Genomic DNA, 21,777 nt, shown 5'->3' on the forward strand with positions numbered 1-21,777 from the left:
ATCCACCACACGTGTTCCCAATCCTGAACTCCCCTCCCACCTCCCTCCCCATACCATCCCTCTGGGTCATCCCAGTGCACTAGCCCCAAGCATCCTGTATCCTTTTCAACTATATCTGGTGGGTCCAGGTTGTGTGTGTGTGTGTGTGTCTGTGTGTCTGTGTGTCTGTGTGTGTCTGTGTGTGTGTGTACTTTAACCAAAAAGATCCTTTTCAACTATATCTGGTGGGGCCAAGTTTTTTTTTTGTGTGTGTGTGTGTGTGTGTGTGTGTGTGCGTGTGCGTGTGCACGCGTACTTTAACCAAAAAGACACAGCACAACAGACTGAATGCAGAAGCAGATATAAGAATCCAGTTTACTTCTATTAAGCTGCAGTATTGGCTTTTGATTTCAATACTAGGGGTATATCTCACTGTGGTTTTAACACACATATCCCAAATGTCAAATAATGTTACCCATTTTTTCATGTGCTTGTTGGCAATTCATTTATCTTCTTTGGTGAAATGTCTTTCAAATCTTTGCCTGTTTTTAGCTGACACTGTCCTCTTATTCAGTTGTAGGCGTTCTTTATATATTCTGAATATAAATTCTTAATCAAAGATATGCTTTGTAAACATTTTTCTTAGTCTGTAGGTTGTTTTTAGTTGTTTAGTTTTTAAATGGCATTTCTTAAAAAACAGGTTTTAAATTTTTATAAGTCCCCAATAAAATTTTTTTTCTTTTATGAATTGTGATTATGGAATCATACTGAAAAACTCTTTCCCATATGCAAGGTCATGAAGTTTTTCTGTTGTTTTTTTCTAGAGAAAACACATTTATTAAGTTCTAGGTGGATGTGAATTTTGAAGGGATGCTATTTAAACCCAGATGGTATGGGTATACAATCATAGTAGAATATGAAAACATTAGCTCACTTTTCTCTGGTTCATAATCTGTCCTAGTATGTAGATTCTCATATAGGAAGAAAATGCATTTATCCACAAGGATCTGGTTTACCATGCATTGTTAGTCATTAGACATTTTATTTTACATATTAATTCCTAAAAAGGGGGTTAACACAAATCAGTTTCAGAGAGAATGATAACTTCAACTGTATTTTTAGAATTCTGTTTTTGATCAATCCTAAAATATGAAATATGATGACCCCCAAGCAGATAATGGCAAATGAAATAAGGTTTCAAGAGAATACAAATAAGGAAAGCCAGAGATGTTTATCTCTGTACTCTTCCCTGGTAACTGCTACAGACATATTAATATAAACCACAACCAGACTTAAAGCAGCTTAAAATAGTGTTCACATATAAATTAAATTTAGTAGAATATGACACATCAAATTAAGAGCCACTTCCATGGGTGATTACTATATTTCTATAGCACTTACCATTCTCAAACCATATTAAAGAAAATAATGAAGTTTTATTGAATTACTTTCCTTCTAGACAAAGAAGAACTGCAAAAACACTTACAGTAACACGTTCCTTTGAGAGGGTTTCCTTGGTATCGATTTTCTACCTCACATCTAGGGGAAAAAATGAAGATTATTTTCTATTGTTATCTACATTCAATAGTGAATCTACATTCACTTTAAAATCAAGCAGGTCCTTTTATATAAACTATACTTTTTGAGTCAGTACAATTACATTCTTCACTGTTGCTCAAATCAGATAGACTAACAAGAGTCTGCATTCACTTTCAATGTCGACTGCCCAGCAGTTCACACCACTAACAACCAACAAACATTTGCTAAAGCATATAAGATAAATTCAAATAAAGTTTAGACCCTATTTTTTTTATCATGAAAACACATTTTCACTTTTGTATGGACAAATATTCTTCTAAAAGTGCAGTTAAAGCATTTTTCAAATCTATTTACCTGTGGTTAGTTGCTAATAAAGTTGTAAGCTTTTATCCATCTTGGAATGTGTATATGTGGATAAGATTGTGACAAAGGCAAACTGTTTAGATGAGACTATGCCAAAAGATGTAAATACTGGCTGAGTGAAAGAAAGGCTATCTTACATATGTTTTTCTCCTAGGGCCATCTAGCTCTCAGTTTTTATAACTGCAATAAAATCAGAGCTGTTATTGAAAAATAAATACATAAAAATAATTTTTTTCATATATTCATTTCTCACATTTCCTGTTCTCCATCGATAAATTAAACCTGATCTTTAAACACAAGTGAAAGAAGGCTAAACACCAAGGATCACTTAAAAAAAAAAAAAACAACCAAAACTAAAAACTCTTGGATATGGTTCACCAGTCTGGAGAAAAAGAGTTCTAGTCAAAAAGAATTATTAATTTCCCCATAAATATCATCCATGAACATCAGTAAAATCCAAGCTCCCACTTAACAAAGTGATTCAGGAAGGCACAATAGCTAGGAACCATGATGAAAGGAGGGGAAAGCTTGAGTCAAGCACTTTTCCCAAATAAATAATTCAAAGATGTTTTATGTCTTTTTATCTAGTATTACCAGCACTTGTTTATATCTAAAATTTCCTAAAGAGAAAGTCTTTCACTGAGCCTATACCTCATTTCTTCATTGTATACCATTAACAGAAGGCAGGGGTGATTAAATTTGCTCTATTACATTTTTGTGTTTAAAGGAACCTAGATTTAAAAACTAAATTTAATCTCTAATTAGACTTTTCTTTATGTATTGGCTTCAGGGCAGCACAAAAACAGGAAACATACATATTACTATAAAATATAGACAAAGCAATTTCCTTCTGAATGCCACTATCAAAGTCTCAATCACTGGTGACGTTACTAGCATTTTTTAAGAAAAACAAAACTTACCAGTGACTATCTGCTTATATCAGGTCAATGTTTTGATACTATTAAACATTTCTCTCAAGTCTCTGCTTGAGAGAATGAGTGAAACTAGAACTTGTTTCATGAGGTTTTCTGGTGAGGTAGAGAGAAACTGAGGAACAATCTCTCGTTTCAACTCACCAGGACACTAAAAATAATTATCACTAAAAACAACTCACTATTGATAGATGGGGGAAATGGGGCTTAACACAGTTAAGTGATTTGCTTCTACAGCACCCTAGTCAATTGGAGGCACAACCAGGGCTGAATCTCCAAATTTGCCTGATGCTATTTGCATCTTCATGGATGGGGAGCCCAAACTCTTCCCTGGATAATGTTTGATATACATCACTAAGGAAAATGCTAGAACAGGGAGGGATGTTTTGAAAGCAAGAGGAACTCTCTACAATTAAACAACCAAAATGCTAAATAAAATCTTATCCTGGAATACCAGTTCTTCCAACTTTATCTTTTAAGAAAATCTCCTGACATGACAAAAATAGAGCCTTTACTGAAAGACTAATCCACATCAGCAACCCAGGAATTGTCAGTGTCACTCAAACATAAAAATGTGATTTAAAGAGCCATTAAGGAATTACTGCTAAACTGACAACCTCCTCAGTATGGAGGGTGACTAAATTAGACCTATCTGAAGCAGAAAGGGGAAAATTTCAAATCAATCAACTTGAGGATTCTTCAGAGCTCATGGAAACAAGGCCCAGGGAAGAGGGTGGCTCTTGGGGTTCAGGCAGTTTCACAGCCCCTTCACACTCCCTGGTGAGGTGTGGATGGTGCCAGGAGTCCCAGAAGTGTGGTACTTACAGCTGACATTCATCCCCCTTGACGCCCTTGGTGGTGCAGAAGCACTTGCCCGTGTTGGTATTGCATAGTGACGCATGCCCATTGCACCTGCATGCTGGGGAGAAGGAAAAGGAAGGGGTGGTCACAACTGGCTTAAAAGATAATCACTATCAGGCTTTCCTCAAAACAAGTAATTCTGTCTGAATTGGATTCAACTGGAAAGATAGGTAAAATAAAAGCATTCATTTAATAGGTAAAATTCTTTTTTTTTCAAGCTGGTGATTTATCTCAAATAATGTCAGAGCCAACATTAAAGGAGTCAAAGTCACCAGTCAGGATGAAAGAGAACATCGGTGTCCACTGCCATTTGAGGCCATGCCTCTCTGGGATGTAACAGACTCTGCTCCGATTCTATCACGATTCTTTCATCTACTCAATAAACATTTCTGAAGCATCTTCAGTGTGGGCACACAGACACAATCTCTGTCCCCATAGAGACCTCTGAGCAATGACTGCTCCCCACAGGGAGGGTTGGTCTGGCTAGGCTCTGCCAATGGCCACATTTCAAATCATACCAGGGCTCAGAGCTGAGAGGATTCCAATGGCAGGTCGTGTTTCAGAGACCTTCCAGGACTCAGCACCCTTGCCTGCTTTCTTCTTAGCCTTCAGAGCAAACGACTCTTGTCATCGCCCTCCTCTAGCCACCTCTCATCTCCACCTTTCATCCAACATCTGCATGTGACCGATGACAAACTTTTTACTCCAGCTGAAATAAATGATCTTTTCCCTCAATAGCTTTTCACTCAACAATCTGTTTTTCTGTGAATAAATTAAAAGTATTCGGCTAGAGATACATATACTTTTAAAATAAATCCCATGGAGAAAAATATCACCCAAAGAAACCTATGGGTGAGGAAAATTTATGTTGCAGTGGTGAAGTGCAGTGGTGAAGAGAATTTATGTTGCAGTGAGAAACACAACGGTTCAACTCTGGGTTCTGCTGAGGATGGAGAGAGGTGCAATGTATTAACAAAAGCAAAGGCCTATCTATGGTCAATCTGCCCAGGTTTGAATTCAGGCCCCTCCATTTAGCTCCTTTTCTAAGTCGGCTTCCTCATTCATGTGATGGGGATAATAATAATGCCTATCCTGTAGGATTTTAGGGAGAATTAAATGATATAATACATCAACGAAATACAGTAAGCATTCAAAAAATCATCACTGTTATCTAAAGATTAAGGACTATACAGTTCTAAGAAGAAAACATTAAAGACTTGGGGCCACTTATAGTATTTTTAAATTATGCTTTCTGTTATAGATTGTGACTCTGAAAAATAAAGCTAGCTCTATGTCCTGGAAACGGCTTCCGAGATGGCTCAGTGGTAAAGAATCCACCTGCTAATGCAGGAGACGCAGGTTCAATCCCTGGGTCAGGAAGATCCCCTGGAGAAGGAAATGGCAACCCACTCCAGTATTCTTGCCTGGGAAATTCCATGGACAAAAGAGCCTAGCTTAGCAGGCTACATGATCCATAGGGTTGCAAACAGTTGGACATGACTTAGCAACTAAACAGCAACAACAGTAAGTTCTGGACAACTGCACTCTAGCCCTACAAATGCCACAGAGGGGAATGTAACTTTTTAAGGTAACAGTTGAACATAACAGGGATGACGGCACCCTCATCATAGTGGTACAACCAGACCCAGTAGCTAAAGTCACATTTCCTGAATGTGGTTCTCAGAATGGCCAAATCTCACAGTGAGAGCTTGGTCAGGCTACTCTACCCTGGGGAGAATAAAAGCACTGTTGTCTCAGGGGGCTGCCAGCACAATGCCTTACATCAATATATATCAATCATTCTAAAATGTCAGGTACTCTTGATTACTAACTAATGGATGAAATCTATTCACAAGGAATAAAAAAGCATTTTTACTGAATCTTTTAATCTGAGCTTTACATAAGAATGGTAAGAAAGGACATCTGAAGAGTAATAATGATTGTTCACATCTACCTGTTAGGTCCTGCTGACTGCTTTCATTTCAACAACTACCTACTATCCTCATTTTACAGATGAGGAAAATGAATCCCAGAGAGGTTCCACTAGGACACTAGCTCTCTTCTAACTGCTCTGGAATCAGATTTTCAAGGGCCATGCTAAGGAGTTTGGAGGTGGGACTTGGGGAGCAGTTAGCAATTTTCCTTTCTTACTTATTTTTTTCCTGAGATCTGATGAATCTTTCCACTGAAAACTAGAACAAACCAAAAAGTAGTTTATTGGTATCACTTGTTATTTTAAAAAACATAATTTGTGTGCTAACAATAAGTGTCCTTTTGCTTACAGGAATCTATCTGACATGTATGGGGAGACACAGGGCTACTTAAATCTTTCAAAATGCTGAAGTATTGAGGAGTCTAGCTCCTGGTTAAAAATCTAAATGTGACTTTTGAGGCTCAACCATAGGCAACGATAAAGGTTTTCTCTGGTGGGCCTTACAGGGAAAGCTGCCTTCCCCACACCAGCCTGGCTGGAGCTCTCTAGTGGAGTTGAGTCAAGGGCTCAGGCCCCCTGGCCAGCCCCTCTCTATCACATATTTGCATTCCTAGCTCAGGTGCCTTCACTCCTAGGTCTCCGTATCTGAGGCCTCAGGCAGAGGTCTTCTTCAGGCACCTCTGCTGAGCCTCCACATGGAGGAGGAGGGGAACCTCAAAGAGGCTTTACCCACTCTCCGTCCCAGGTACTTCTTCATTCCTACTAGCCTTTCCCCCCACCATCTCTCCACTCCAGGGTCCTCAAAAGGCTTTCGCTGGACCTTTGGTTCAGGGCCCCCTCAATGGTATGTTGACCCCCAAGGCTATGCTAATTCACTTGATGCTCAAACAGCACACCATTCCAAGAAGGAAAGTAGAACAAGGGGAGTCAGTGCTCTCTCAGTGTAAGCCTTTTGCTTCCATCATCACAGTAACTGATTAAAGGTTTTAACTCCTTCATTTTTGACTAGATGCTTTAATATCTACTCTGACACTAGGCAGCTCTGCTCTCTCTCTTCCAGCTCAGCTGACCTCCTGACAAGTGTAACTTAAGAAAGGCATTATCTGAAACCAAGTGGATTTCTTCCTTCAAGATAATCAAGACAAACAGACACATCATGTGCCACTTGGTTTGCAATCAGTGACCCTGAAAAATTTGACTTACGTTGACATTTTCCCCCGTTGGTTGGATCACCATAGAAGCCAGATATGCAGGTCTCACAGTGCTTGCCCGTGGTCAGGTTCTCACACTTCTCACAGATACTCTGATTAATGCATTTGCTGTGGCCATTGCACTGGCAAGCTAAAAGAAAGAATTTTAAGGGGCTTGTCCTATGGTAGAGCTGGGTGGAATACACTCCGCAAGATTTGTTTGTAACCATCTATGTTCCTTTTTGCCTCTAAAAACAATAATCAAAACTACCAAAAATTAGTTTAGAGAAATAAGATCAAAACATCAGAAAAGAGCTAGTTCAGGAAAATCAGAAATATAAAAGTTCATAGCCATTAAAAAAAGTTTTGTTGCTATTCACTTAAAAATAATACATGCTCATGACAGTAAATTAGAAAAATACAGGAATTAGAAAAAAATCATATACAATTTCACCACCCAGAGATCACTGTCCATTTTTGGAATCTTTCCTTCCAGTATTTTTTTCTATACAGTTTTACACAGCTGTGTTTATATTAATATTCAATTTTGGCTTTTTAAAATGTAGATCACAATTATTTTACATTATTTCATCTAACATAAAGAAAACTTTAAATGGTAGAATAATTTTTATGAAGCCAAATAGCTACTTAACCATTTCCTTACATTCTGATAGTGTGCTTTCAACTTTTCATTTTAGAAAAATAACCATTTTTATAAGTAAACATTTTTATAAGTGGAATTATTGATTCTTGATGCATACAGGACTTCACAACTAGAAAGAAATATGACGCGTGGACCTCTCAGGGCTGCTCAGGACAACTGTGCACAGCAGAGTTCAGGTGGGGCCACTTATGTAGTGCACAATCTATAAGCAGACCTGTCTTCTCTTCAGCTCTATTGAGATATAACTGACATGGAATATTGTATAAATCTCAAGTGCACACTTAAAGTATACAATGTGTTGATTTGATAAAAACACTGAACAAATGCTTCTCTCTCTCTTCCCCTTCAAATTTCACTGAAAGTATAGAAGAAACGTAAAAGCAAGGGTTTGGGATAAGAGGGAAAGTGCTGTAAGAAGTAGAATAGGATACTTCTGAAGCACTGAATTTCTAGAAGTATTCAGAATACCCCAAGTGGAAGGGCCGTTAGCACAACCATGAACATGCCAAACATATCCAGACACCTGGTCTGATGCTCCTTTCTCCCTTCATTGAGGGAGGAACAGAGACCATTCATCCACAGCCAGGGCAGACCAGAGTTGGAGAGTCCTGGTACTAGCTAGCCAGCCTTTCCCTTGGGACATCACACCACACCTTCACAACAGGTCAGTATACCCAGTATTCATAAGCCTAGACATTCAGTTAAAAATACAAATCAACCTTGAGGGATCACTAGTCTGAGAAAATTACCAAGCTAAAGGCATCACCAAGATCAACATGTGGAACAACTAATTCTGAAGGAAGGATTAGTGCAAGAAATTTAAGAGAATGAAAAATATTAACTTTAGTAAATTCAGGGAGGCTTGAGGGATTACTACATTCATAAAATATGAAAGTAAGCTCTGAAAAAACTTCACAATATTTAGAAACTTTGCAAAAAGAAAAGGATAAAATAAAACCAGACACAAAACAAAAACCATTCAAAAGGCTAAACAGGAAAACACATATAGCTAAAAGCTGCCTACAAGAAAATAATATGAACAGCTGTATGCCAAAAATTTGACCATTTAGATGAAATAGAAAAATTCCTATAAAATACAGGCTACCCAAACTGACTGAAGCAGAAACAGAAATCTGCCTGTATTATACTTTACTTACTATACTTTACTTACCTACTAAGTAAAGAGATTGGATGAATAATCAAAAATCTTCCCACAAAGAAAAATCCGAGCCCAGATGACTTCACTGGTAAATTCTATCAACACTTGAAGAAGAATTAATACCAACCTTTTTTGCAAATTCTTTCACTAAATGCAAGAGGAGGGAATACTTCCCAACTTGCTCTAAGAAGTCAGTACTACCCTGGTACCAAAGTCAGACAGGCATCACAAGAAAGAAAACTATAGAACAGATCTATATCCTATATGAAAACAGACACAAAATACCCAACTAGAAAACTGAATCCATGTCAACATACTGCAAAAACCACTACAATATTATAAAGCAACTAGCCTCCAATTAAAATAAATTAATTTAAAAAACCCTGAATCCAGCAACACAGTAAAAAGAACCATACATCATAAGCAAATGGGTTTTATTCCAGAGATGAAAGGCTGGTTTAATATCCTTAAATCAATTAGTATAATGTATAGTATTGATAAACTTAAGAATAAAACCAAATATTATCAAGATATAGAAAAAGTATGTGACAAAATTCAGCACCCAATCAAAGCCCTCAAAAAGCCAGGAAGAGAAGGGAAATTTCTCAACTTGAGAAAGGACATGTACGAAAAAACTAAGGCCAATATCATATATAATGGAAAAAGACTGAATTCATTCTCCCTAAGATCAGGAACAAGACAATGATGTCCATTCTCACCACTTTTATTCAATATTGTACTGGAGTTTCTTGTCAGGCCAAATAGTCCTTCAAAAAACATTTTTTTAAAGAAGGTGTCCAGACAGGAAAGGAAAAAGTAAAACTGTCTTTTTTAGCAAACAATGAAATCCCTGTATAAAGAAAACCCTAATCAACTAAAGAAATAGTAGAAATAATAGTTTAGCATGGTTGCACGATACAAGATCAACAAATAGAAATCAGCTCTATTTCTAAATATATACTAACAACGAACAATCAAAAAACAAAATTAAGATAATTCAATTCACAATACCTTGAAGCAGTGTAAAATACTTGGCATAGTAAATTTAACAAAATAAGCATAACATGTAAACACTGAAAACTATAAAACACTGTTGAAAGAGAATAAAAAACTAAAGAAACAGAAAGATTCCAGGTTTATAAACTAGAAGGCTTAATACTGTTAAAAAGGTATGTGTGTGCTAAGTCAAAAAACGAAGATCATGGGATCTCGACCCATCATTTCATGGCAAATAGATGGAGAAACAATGGAAACAGTGACAGACTTTATTTTCTTGGGCTCCAAAATCACTGTGGATAGTGACTGCAGCCATGAAATTAAAAGATGCTGCCTCCTTGGAAGATAAGCAATGATAAACCTAGACAGTATATTAAAAAGCAGAGACATTACTTTTCCAACAAAGGTCCATATAGTCAAAGCTACAGTTTTTCCAGTAGTCATGTACAGATGCGAGAGTTGAACCATAAATAAGGCTGAGTGTCGAAGAACTGATGCTTCTGAATTGTGGGTTGGAGAAAACTTTATAGAGTCCCTTGCCTTGGACAGCAAGGAGATCAAACCAGTCAATCCTAAAGGAAATCAACTCTGAATATTCATTAGAAAGACTCATGCTGAAGCTGAAGCTCCAATACTTTGGCCACCTGATGTGAAGAGCTGACTCATTAGAAAAGACCCTGAGGCTGGGAAAGATTGAAGGCACAAGGAGAAGGGGATGGCAGAGGATGAGATGGTAAGACTGCACCACTGACTCAATGGACATGTTTGAGCAAACTCTGGGAGATGGTGAAGGACAGGGAAACCTGGTGTGCTGCAGTTCCTGGGGTCACAAAGAGTCGGATACGACAGAGCAACGGAAGGAACAACAAAGCATGCTAAGTCGCTTTAGTAGTGCCCAACTCTGTGCAACCCTATGGACTGTAGCCCACCAGGCTGTTCTGTTCATGGGATTCTCCAGGCAAGAATACTGGAGTGGGTTGCTGTGCCTTCCTCCACGGGATCTTCCCGACCCAGGGGTCAAATCTCTCTCTTAGGTCTCTTGCATTGGCAGGTGGGTTCTTTACCACTAGCGCCAGCTGGGAAGCCCCATTAGGATGGCAATAGACTCCCAAATGGTCTATAGATTCAATGCAATCTCTTATGAAATATCAGCTGGCTTTTTGTTGATGTTACTGAAACTCACAAATTCATCCTAAAATTCATATGGAAATTCAAGGAACCCAAACTAGCCATGACCATTTAGAAAAACAAGAACAAATTTGGAGGACTTAGGCTTCCCAATTTCAAAACTTACTACACTTACTACAAAGCTATAGAAATCAAGAGTGTGATACTAGAATAAGGACAGACATATGGTCAATGGAACAGAAATCAGAGTTCAGAAATAATTTCTTACATTCAGCTGATTTTCAAAAAATGTGCTCCCAAAATTCAATAGTACACAAATGTACTCCCAAAATTCAATAGTAAAAAATTGTCTTTTCAGCAAATGTTCCAAGAACAACTAGCTAACCCCATGCAAAAATATGTTAAAAAAAAAAAAAACAAAAAGATAAGTCTGGATGCCAACTTCACATCAGATACAAAAATTAACTCAAAATGAATTATGGACCTAAATACAAAGAGATAAACCTATGTAACTTTAAAAAGAAAATATAGGAGTAAACTTTTGTGATTTGGGGTTAGTTAGGCACTGATTCTTTTATACAATACCAAAAGCACACATAGGGTAAAAGAATACTTTTGTATTTCAAAAGATACCATCAGGAAAGTAAAAGGAAACCCCATGGAATGGGAGAAAATATCTGCAAACTATATATCCAATAAGGGGCTTGTATCTGGATTCACAAAGAACTCCTGTAGGTCAACAGTAAAATGATAATGCAATTTTTAAAACTGGGCAAAGAATTTGAATAGTTCTCCAAAGAAGACATACAAATGGCGAACAGGATGCTCAACTTCATTAGTCATTAAAGAGAAAGAGAACTCGCTCAGCCGCGTCTGACTCTTTGCGACCCCATGGACTGTAGCCTACCAGGCTCCTCCATCCATGGGATTCTCCAGGCAAGAGTAGTGGAATGGGTTGCCATTTCCTTCTCCAGGGGATCTTCTGGGCCCAGGGATTGAACCCAGGTCTCCTGCATTGCAGGCAGATGCTTTACCATCTGAGCCATCAGGGAAATGCATATCAAAATCACAGAGCTTGCCAAGTGGTCCAGTGGTTAAGAATCCCCCTGCCAATGCAGTGGACACAGGTTCAACCCCTGGTGAGGGAAGATCCTACATGCAGCAGGGCAACTAAGACTATGCATGGCTATTGAAGCCCACATGCCTAGAGCCTCTGCTCTGCAACAAATGAAGCCCCCACAATGAGAACCTTGTGCACCCCAAAGAAGAGTAGCCCCTGCTGACAACTAGAAGCCCATGTGTAGCAACAAAGACACAGTACACCCAAAATAAAACAAAACAAAACAACACTGTGACATGCCATTTCTCATATTCTCATACACTAGAACAGCTACAATCAAGTGTGATGAGGATGTAGGGAAACCTGAACCTTTCTAACATTGCTAGTGAGAATGAAAAACGGTACAGCTACTTTGTAAAACTTTGAACCCATCATTCCCCAATTTTGTCCCTGGTCCTAGGCAATCACTAATCTATTTATTGTCTCTAAATATCTGCCCTTTTTTGGGCATTCCATATAAGTAATATGGACTTTCCTGGTGGCTCAGATGGTAAAGAATCTGCCTGCAATACAGGAGGTGCAAAAGACTCAGGTTTGATTGCTGGGTCAGGAAGATTCCCCCAGAGGATGAAATCACAACCCACTCCAATATTCTTGTCTGGAAAATTCCATGGACAGAGGAGCCTGGTGGGCTACAGTCCATGGGTCCCAAAGAAGTGGACATGACTGAGCAACTAACACTTTCACTAAGTAACTTTCCTTATAGAAGTCTTCATAAACAGTCCAGTAGTCAGGGGCACCATCTGGCAGGATTTCAGAGAAATTCTTATCCACTAATCTCCTGGGAGTCTTTGCACCTGCCAGAAAGTGAAAGGGAAAGTGAAGTCGCTCAGTCGTGTCTGATTCTTTGCGACTCCATAGACTGTAGCCCACCAGGCTCCTCCGTCCATGGGATTTTCCAGGCAAGAGTACTGGAGTGGGTTGCCTTTTCCTTTTCCAGGAGATCTTCCTGACCCAGGGAATGAACCAGGTCTCCTGCATTGTAGGCAGACGCTTTACCACCTGAGCTATCAGGGAAGCCCACAGCTTCTCCCAACTGTTCTGGCAGCCCATCAGTTATTTTGTGCATTTACTGAAGTTTGAATCAAAGGCCACTTTCTCTGGGTTGGTTTCCAGGCCAGCTACCCCAGTAGATCAAGGCTCAAGTTTTACATCAACTCAAGGTTGATTCCTTCTTGCATCAACCACTGGGAGTGACAGAAATGAGGAAGGACTGGGAGAAGGGAAGAGAGGAAAGGAGTGGGAAGAAGGGAGAGAAGGGAAAAAGGAGGGAAGGAAGGAGAGAGGGAGGTAGATACACAGGCTGAATTTTTCCTTTTTTCTCCTTGTCAAAGGAAAGAGGTTTTCCTTCTCCCTATTCTTAGAGCATTTCAGTATGAAAATTTGCATTTAAAAAACCTCTGATTCCTTTGAAACATATGTGTTAGTCGCTCAGTTGTGCCCAACTCTTTGCGACCCCATGGACTGCAGCCCACCAGGCTCCTGTGTCCAGGAGATTTTCCAGGCAAAGATACTGCAGTGGGTTGCTTTAAAACTTAAATAAGCCATAAGTCAGCATTACAAAGCAGACACGGTTTTTGTTAAGGGCTTAAGAGCCATCTCTTTGAAATGTAAACATCAAGCAAGCCAGCCACCCTACCCTCTCTCTGTGGGAATGGGTCCAAACTATAACCATCTGCTTGCATTAAAGATACAAGTTTGTTTTCCTTTTTGTTTTTTTTCCTTTGGGTAAAGGCAATTAACTAACATAGGTGGCCACCCCAATTACCAGGTAAATTCACAGTGAACTAGGAAAGAATGTAAAGCAAACAGTGGTGTCAAATCCTCTCACACAAAGACAAGTTACTTTCGTTTTGAGGACAAGTATAGAATGGACTGTATACGCTGGGATATTTAAAAGGAAGGGATTTCTCTCTGTTGTATCTCATTAGTGGACTGCTGAAATGTGCACTACGATTTGGTTTAATGCTTACTCAGTAATAAAACTTTCTTTCCTACATCTGTGGAGAGGAATTTCTGGGTTGGCAGGAGATTTTATTTTTAATTTTTCCCGTAACAATCATCACATTGTATTTTTAAGTAAAAGAAAAAAACTGCAGAACAATATATCATATGCATAGTATATTTCACAGTATTTTTTATTTAAAAAACTATAGATCTAAAGGTACCTGTATTACTGTTAGAAGTTTTTCCTTCTATGAAGAACTAGAGATGAGGAAATGCCGGGCTGGATGAAGGACAAGATGGAAATCAAGACGGCCAAGGCCAGGAGAAATATCAATAACCTGATACACAGATGACACGATCCTTATGATAGAAAGCGAAGAGGCACTAAAGAGGCTCTTGATGAAAGTGAAAGAGGAGAGTGAAAAAACTGGCTTAAAACTCAACATTCAAAAAACTAAGATCATGGCATCTGGTCCCACCAATTCATGGCAAATAGATGAGGAAACAATGGAGAGTGACAGATATTATTTTCTTGGGCTCCAAAATTACTGTGGATAGTGACTGCAGCCATGAAATTAAAAAGACGCTTGCTCCTTGGAAGAAAAGCTATGACCAACCTAGACAGCATATTAAAAAGCAGAGACATTACTTTACTGACAAAGGTCCGTATAGTCAAAGCAATGGTCTTTCCAGCAGTTATGTATGGATGTGAGAGTTGGACCATAAAGAAGGTTGAGCACCGGAGAATTGATGCTTTTGAACTGTGGTGTTGGAAAAGACTCTTGAGTCCCTTGGACAGCAAGGAGATCAAACCAGTCAATTCTAAAAGAAATCAGTCCTGAATATTCATTGGAAGGACTGATGCTGAAGCTGAAGCTCCAATACTTTGGCGACCTGATGCAAAGAGCCAACTCACTAGAAAAGACCCTGATGCTGGGAAAGACTGAAGGTAGGAGGAGAAGAGGATGACAGAGGATGAGATGGTTGGATGGAATCACCAACTCGATGGACATGAGTCTGAGCAAACTCCGGGAGTTGGTGATGGACAGGGAAGCCTACAGTGCTGCAGTCCCTGGGGTTGCAAAGTCGGACACAACTAAGCAACTGAACTGAACTGAGAGATGAGGAATTATAGTTTTCATTTTATCTACATCTGTAATAGCTAATTTTTATAATGAACACATTTCATTACTTTTATAATGAAAGTTAGCAAAACAACTGAAAATTCTTAGTATTTTCATTAATTGACATTAAAAATATTTTTCACAGGAAACAAATAGTTTCTTAAACGATCTTTTTTTTTCCCCTTAAAGAAATCCATATAAATAATGTAGCTTTCAAGGCTTTATTCTTTGTAAGTAGATAGTGAGATTTGGGACACAGAACACATCTTACCTGGACAATGAATGAAAGACCAGTTATATCTGCTGTCCTCCAGACACATGCTGGAATTGAGAAGAGGCTGTGGGTAGGAATTTCCTGTAGGGCCCTGAGAAGGCATCTTCACTGGTCCTTTATAGGAGCCCTCTATGCATTTCCCTTTGCCCGTATTGCTAGGATCAGTGCACCAGCCACAGCCTGGTTGCTCCAAGCAGTGACTACAGGTACAGTAGCCTGAACAATTTTCAGCTGTAAAAAACGTAAGTTACAATTTACTATCACATGTAGACTTAAATTCATAATGTGTATATTTAAATTATCTTTTTCTTTAACAGATGATTCAACTGTTAGTCAAAATTCCCATTTTATTGTGACTGTTCAAATGGTATAATAAAATTTTAAATAGCCCAATATTTTGTCCAACCTATAATAGAGACGCCTCTCTTGCAATCTTAGGATACCGGAGGCAGACTTTAGAGACCATCTCCTGGAAAGCACTTACTTTATGAATTAGGAGATAAAGATGTGGTGACATTCCATAGATTGGGCAATATGATACTGAGATTCAGCAAGTTATTTCTGTACTCTGCGATCTATTCTACAATTGTTTACTTGTGTCACTGTTTTTGATTCTATATGCAGGTTCATATCAGGCAGTCTCTGGATAGACCTGAGCAGATGGTCAAGTCTGGTTTCATCCCTAGAAAGTTCAGAGGCTGACAGCACTGCCCTACACACAGTGTTGTCATCCACACTGCTTAGAGCTCACTTTTCACTCACGGGGGCAGCTGCTCATGGTATACCACTCCATACACTGGCCAAAAGGGAAGGAGGCCACGTAGGCATTGGAGTCCACGCACTGCTTCATGTTGCTGCACCACATGCACTCCGAGCTGCCGCTGGTACACTCCCCACAGGCTGTCCGCAAGGCACAAGGGGTCCGACACTGCTTGGCACTGTGGTTAGCTGGGAAGTAAACCCACGAGAGACATTTAAAGCTCCCACCATGTCAGCTAAGGTCAAAGGCTTTGCAGTGTGTGTTGTGCCCACTAATGTGTCATGAAGTCAATTCAGTGGGTTACATTAAACATAGAAGAAAACACAAAGTCCTAGGTAATCAAGTACTGGTTAGCCATGTATATTTATACACTTGGGGTGAAAAACTGTTTTTATTTTCAAAGACAAGGACAGATATGAGGGAACAAGCTAATCTTTCCATAAGAGAAGGAGTTCTAATATAGGAGACCCAAGATGAACTTCACAAGTTTTACACACCTGAATATGCAACATTATTTATCTCTGTATATTCTAGGGAAAGAACCACAACATTCATTAACTTTACCAAAGCACCCAGGATGCAAAATGGCTGAAAAATTTCCCTACAGGAAGGTTAAATATTAATGTGACTCCACAGTGATCTGAATTCTCTTCCACATCCCTGCATTCCTCACACAAATTATAATACTTTCCTAAAATGAGACATGATGTCAATGGAGTCCAGTCTTCCAAAAGCATCCACAAAATTCCAACTACTGCCTATCAGACCCCCTGCAGGAGGACAATGGTCAAGGGCTTGTCTGTGTGCTGCACATGCCACCCCATGCCTGTCTTTATGAAACTGAGATGTGCCTAGAGCAAAGCTTCAAGCCTGTGAAGCAACTCCAAGTGGAGGCTCCTTCAGCACTCTCCTGCAGCGTCATTGTGCTGAAGGTTTGCTTTTCCTCTCCTGTTGTTCAGCTGCTAAGTCCTATCCGACTCTTTGTTACCCTATGGACTGCAGCATACCAGGCTTTCCTGTCCTTCACTATTTCCTGTAGTTTGCTCAAATTCATGTCCACTAAGTTGATGATGCTATCGAACCATCTCATTCTTTGCCACCCTCTTCTCCTACCCTCAATCTTTCCCAGCATGAGGGTCTTTGCATCAAGTGGCCAAAGTACTGGAGCTTCAGCATCAGTCCTTCCAATGAAAATTCAGGATTTATTTCCTTTAGGATTGACTGCTTTGACCTCTTTGCTGTTCAAAGGACTCTCAAGAGTCTTCTCTAGCATCGCCATTAGAAAGCATCAGTTCTTTGGCACTCAGGCTTCTTTATGGTCCAACTCTCACATCTGTACATGACTAATGGAAAAACCATAGCTTTGACTATATGGATCATTGTCGGCAAAGTGGTGTCTCTGCTCTTTTTAATACACTGTCTAGGTTTGTCATTGCCTTCTTTCTGAGGAGCAAGTGTCTTCTAATTTCATGGCTGCAGTCACTGTTCAAAGTGATTCTGGAGCCCAAGAAAATAAAATCTGTCTCTGCTTCCACTTTTTCCCCTTCTATTTGCCATGAAGTGATGGGACTAGATGCCATGATCTTAGTTTTTTTAATGTTGAATTTTAGGCCAGCTTTTTCATTCTCATCAAGAGGCTCTTTAGCTCCTCTTCACTTTCTGCCATTAGAGTGGTATCATCTGCATATCTGAGTTTGTCAATATTTCTCCTGGCAATCTTAATTCCAGCTGGTAATTCATCCAGCCTGGCATTTCACATGATATACTCTGCATATAAGTTATATAAGTAGGATACAATATACAGTCTTGTTGTACTCCTTTCCCAGTTTTGAACCAATTAGTTGTTTCATGTCTGGTTCTGTTGCCTCTTCACCCACAGGACTACACCAATTATTTTTCTCCCCATTGACACTATCTTTCAGTATCCCTGCAGTGATCTGCTTGCTTTTCTGATTTTTTCTTTAGATTTTTTGTTCTATTTTCCACAGCATTTCTCTGCCAACACCTAGAAATTTGCCTTTTAGATCAATTCTCAATACTTTTTGTGGTTAACAAACCAATCAATCTCACTGTTAAATAACAATATTCTAATCAGAATATTGTTGTTTAGTTACTAAATTGTGTATGACCCTTTTGCGATCCCATGGACAGAGTTCTTTTGTCCATGGGATTTTCCAGGCAAGAATACTGGAGTGGGTTGCCATTTCTTCTCCAAGGATCAAACCTGCATCTCCCGCACTGCAGGCAGATTCTTTATTACTGAGTCACCAGGAAAATGCTCGTTATTTTTGGTTTTGTTCATAGCTCATACTACTTCCTTCTGCTTTAAAAATTCTGCATTATCCTCTGCTTCATATGCTTGAAATCAATACTCCACTTGTATTTTCATGAAAATTTCACAACACTTTATTATGCCTCCTACAGTTTCTCTTTCAATGAATGTCCAGTAATGCATAACACAACCATATACTTACCAGGCCTTTCACAGACACTACCATTGAGGGGATTGATGCAGGTTGCAGCCTTTAAGCCTCGAGTACTGGGTTCTGACAAGATCCCACAGAATCCAGCGTCACTGGGCTCAGATGGCATCCACTGTAGTGAACTATTTGTGAACGGGGACATATCTTCCCAGCACCAATAGGACACGTTGATCTTCCGAAGGCCAACCCATGGGGTTAAGGTGAGCTTGGACTGTAGGCAAAACAGACTATGAATATAATCAATGTCTTGACCAAAACTAGCTTCTAGATAAAAACTACTAAGTTACATGTATCCAAAGGACACAGGAAAACCTCCTTATCCCAAATCAGTCATGGTGGATTAGTACAGATGTTTATTTTTATGTTACTTATCATTCCTGGCACTTTAATATGGCCATTTAAAAAGGATAGAAAAGACATCAAAGAAAGATGTCAGAGAAGACATCAAAATTTTCACAGAGATTAACAGCAAAGTAATAATCAAGTTCCTAAACTTCTATGCTCTATGACAAATGCTATGAACAGATAGCCACCCTCAAGCTGGTTGAAATATCTATTTATACATGAAATACCGTATCAGTATGTATGAAACATTGGTTATATGCCTATTGTTATCTAAGCTTGTTTTGGGAGCTCTGGCTAGGTTAGATGATTGAAGATTCCCACGTTTAGCTAGGGAGGCAGAGCATATTGGCTGTCAATAAATTTTATAGGGAATAATAAGTCAATGAATTCCTGGGAATTCACTCCTAGGAAAGTCTGTCTCTTGCTCTACTGAAATGTCCTTCTTGTTGCAGTTAAAAAAAAAATTTTGTGCAAAGTTTAGCCCAGAAATAAAAGATATTTTAACTTTTGCTAGTTATAAAACAAAGTGTACAGTATTTCCATTCTGGGGAGGAAAAAATAAACATGAATATTGTGTGCTCAGTCACTCAGTCGTGTCCAACTCTTTGCGACCCCATGACCTGTAGCCCCTTAGGCTCCTTTGTCCATGGGATTTTCCAGGCAAGAATAATGGAGTGGGTTGCCATTTCCTTCTCCAGGGAAAATGCTTATTAAGAGACTTTAAAAATAGCAATAACAACACCACCCAAAAGTTGTTACTTTTAGTTGCAGTGAGGGATACTTATTTACTTATAGGGATAAAACTGATCTCTCCTAAGGCCCAGCTACAGCAATTCCTTCCCATTCAGTCTGCACCAGTTATGCAAACTTACCTGCAGCTCACCCCTCAATCTCCATATCTTTGATCAATGCACACAGAGTCCAGCTCATTCCTTCTGTCTTCAGAAGTTACCTCTTTCTGTTTGTCAGCTTGCCTCTGTCCTAAAGGTTACAGCGCCCTTTCTTATTTTTCCAAACAAACCAGGGCTCTAAGTCTAGATTTATAGCTGTGGAAGCACCTTACTTTAGTTGTCTCTCAACTGTCAATCTGATCACAAAACTATGAAGTGGTGAAAGAGCACTGTCTTGTGGGTATCAGTTAACTGAGGGTGGGACCACTGTTCTAGGACTCTGGACTAAAAAACACAAAATGTCATTGTTGTATATCAACTACAAGCTGCCCAAGAGCAGTGGATGGACAGGAAGAGAACTTGAGGCCTTTCTGGGCTCAGAAACTCTTAAAAAGAAGATGCCCTCTCCTTTTGAGCTAATTAGATCTAAGAAAGACCCATAGATGTCCATTTTTTAGGATAATTAACATTAAATCATATTATACACTATAATAATCCCTGAAACCTGGCTTAATTCAACTTAGCTAATTAATAATGGCACCCAACTCCCCCATCCCAGCAGAACCTAGGGATAAAATAGATATGAAATAATCTACAGATACCACAAGATATGTGCATATGTCAACATGTTACTATTCAATATACATAACTATTAATATGTAATTTAATCATATATGACTAATAAAAATGTGTTGGAAATTTCAAGATAAGAAAGAATATATAATACTGAAGGAAGAGAATCTGACAGTGCCATTCTACAGTCTATTACACTGCACTTACTAGCATTCCTCCTCCTGACAAGCACGTCACAGGCAAGCTGCAGTTATGCTCTTTGTAGAAAGGTGGGTACTAGAAACTTAAGTTTCAAGGATTTTAACTCACCATGCTCTGTGATGACTGCATGATTCGCAGCTGCTTAAGGACAAATTCTACCTTCTTCTGAGTTGTAAGAGAAGCCAAAAAGGCATTGTGGTTCCTGCAGGACAATTTTGCATTGTCATAAGTCTCCTTGGCAGTAGTAATTTTCAAACATGAGTTTCCAACCAAATGCCAGCCAATGCCACAGATATTTTCTTTATTAAAGAAGGGAGAGAAAACAAAGAGGTTTAGAAATCACACGAAACTACTTATATTACCACTCTGAACCACTGGAAATCTAAATAGTATTTTTGAGTTCAATTCTAGATACTTCATTTGGACGTGGTGACTGTATCAGACATATTACCAAGGATTAAATACAGAATAAAAAGAATTTTTAAAATGTTTATCAGTCTTATTTCCTGGACCTCAAATGCACATGCTGAGGTCAATCTTCCCATGTCTTAGAGAAAAACATTTGTTTGACAAGTGTTAAACTTATAAACCATCTTTTGAAGAACAATTAGAAAGAACACTAAAATTCTAAATAAAAAGTAGAAAAATGAATATGCATTACTGAAAAGATGGGGTAGAAAACTACAAGAACAGAAGTGAGTTGGTGAGTGAACAAGTCTACAAAAGACACACTGTTTTCACATCAAGTGGGAGGTAAACTCAAGTTACACAATACATCCCAAAAGTGAGACGGAAAGAGCCTTTCGGGGAAGTAAGCCAAACCAGGTAAGTTTGTATCTGCTCTTGTGACCTCCCTGATTCCACAAAAAGAGCTGCACAGAAGTTATACATGTTTCCTGGAAGACAGTGCATGAGCAAAGCAACTTCATTAGAACAACAGTACCCTGGAGTACCCTGTTCATCAGCAGCCAATGAGATGAAGGGAAAGTCACAGGAAAGGGATCATTTAAGAGCAGATAAAGACTAGCTCCTCAAAGTGTGGCATCAGTGTCATTGCTTGTTGAAATGCAGATCCTAGGGCCCCACCACAAATCTGTGCTAGATGCTGGCTTTTAGCAAGACCCCCAGGTATTCTGCTGTGTACTCAAGTTTGTGATGTAATAAGGTAAAGAACAAGAAGTCCACTCCAGCAAGCAGCATCAGGTACTTCCAAAGGACATTCAAGAGGGGCCCAGTAGAGCCCAACTACCCTACACTTCTCTTGTACAGAGTCACAGCAGACCACCTCCTGGGCTTCCTGGCTAAGCAAATATATC

General features: G+C 39.1%; 1 protein-coding gene across 3 annotated transcripts in view; it reads right to left on the reverse strand.

Annotated features, from left to right (window-relative positions):
- Positions 1-21,777, reverse strand: part of ATRN (attractin) — a 184,987-nt gene that overhangs the window by 70,285 nt on the left and 92,925 nt on the right. For all 3 annotated transcript variants that reach the window (XR_011248200.1, XM_069548083.1, XM_069548084.1), the window contains exons 15-21: positions 20,570-20,760; positions 18,444-18,663; positions 15,972-16,157; positions 15,207-15,440; positions 6,811-6,948; positions 3,639-3,732; positions 1,466-1,518 (exon numbers count right to left, since the gene is read on the reverse strand). Coding sequence is in view for 2 of the 3 variants with exons in the window: in XM_069548083.1 (XP_069404184.1) it covers positions 1,466-1,518; positions 3,639-3,732; positions 6,811-6,948; positions 15,207-15,440; positions 15,972-16,157; positions 18,444-18,663; positions 20,570-20,760 (1,116 nt within the window). In the remaining variant the exon portion in view is untranslated. The remainder of the gene's footprint in view (positions 1-1,465; positions 1,519-3,638; positions 3,733-6,810; positions 6,949-15,206; positions 15,441-15,971; positions 16,158-18,443; positions 18,664-20,569; positions 20,761-21,777) is intronic.

The sequence above is a fragment of the Ovis canadensis genome, chromosome 13 (genome assembly GCF_042477335.2).
Source record: "Ovis canadensis isolate MfBH-ARS-UI-01 breed Bighorn chromosome 13, ARS-UI_OviCan_v2, whole genome shotgun sequence".
Taxonomy (NCBI): Eukaryota; Metazoa; Chordata; class Mammalia; order Artiodactyla; family Bovidae; genus Ovis; species Ovis canadensis.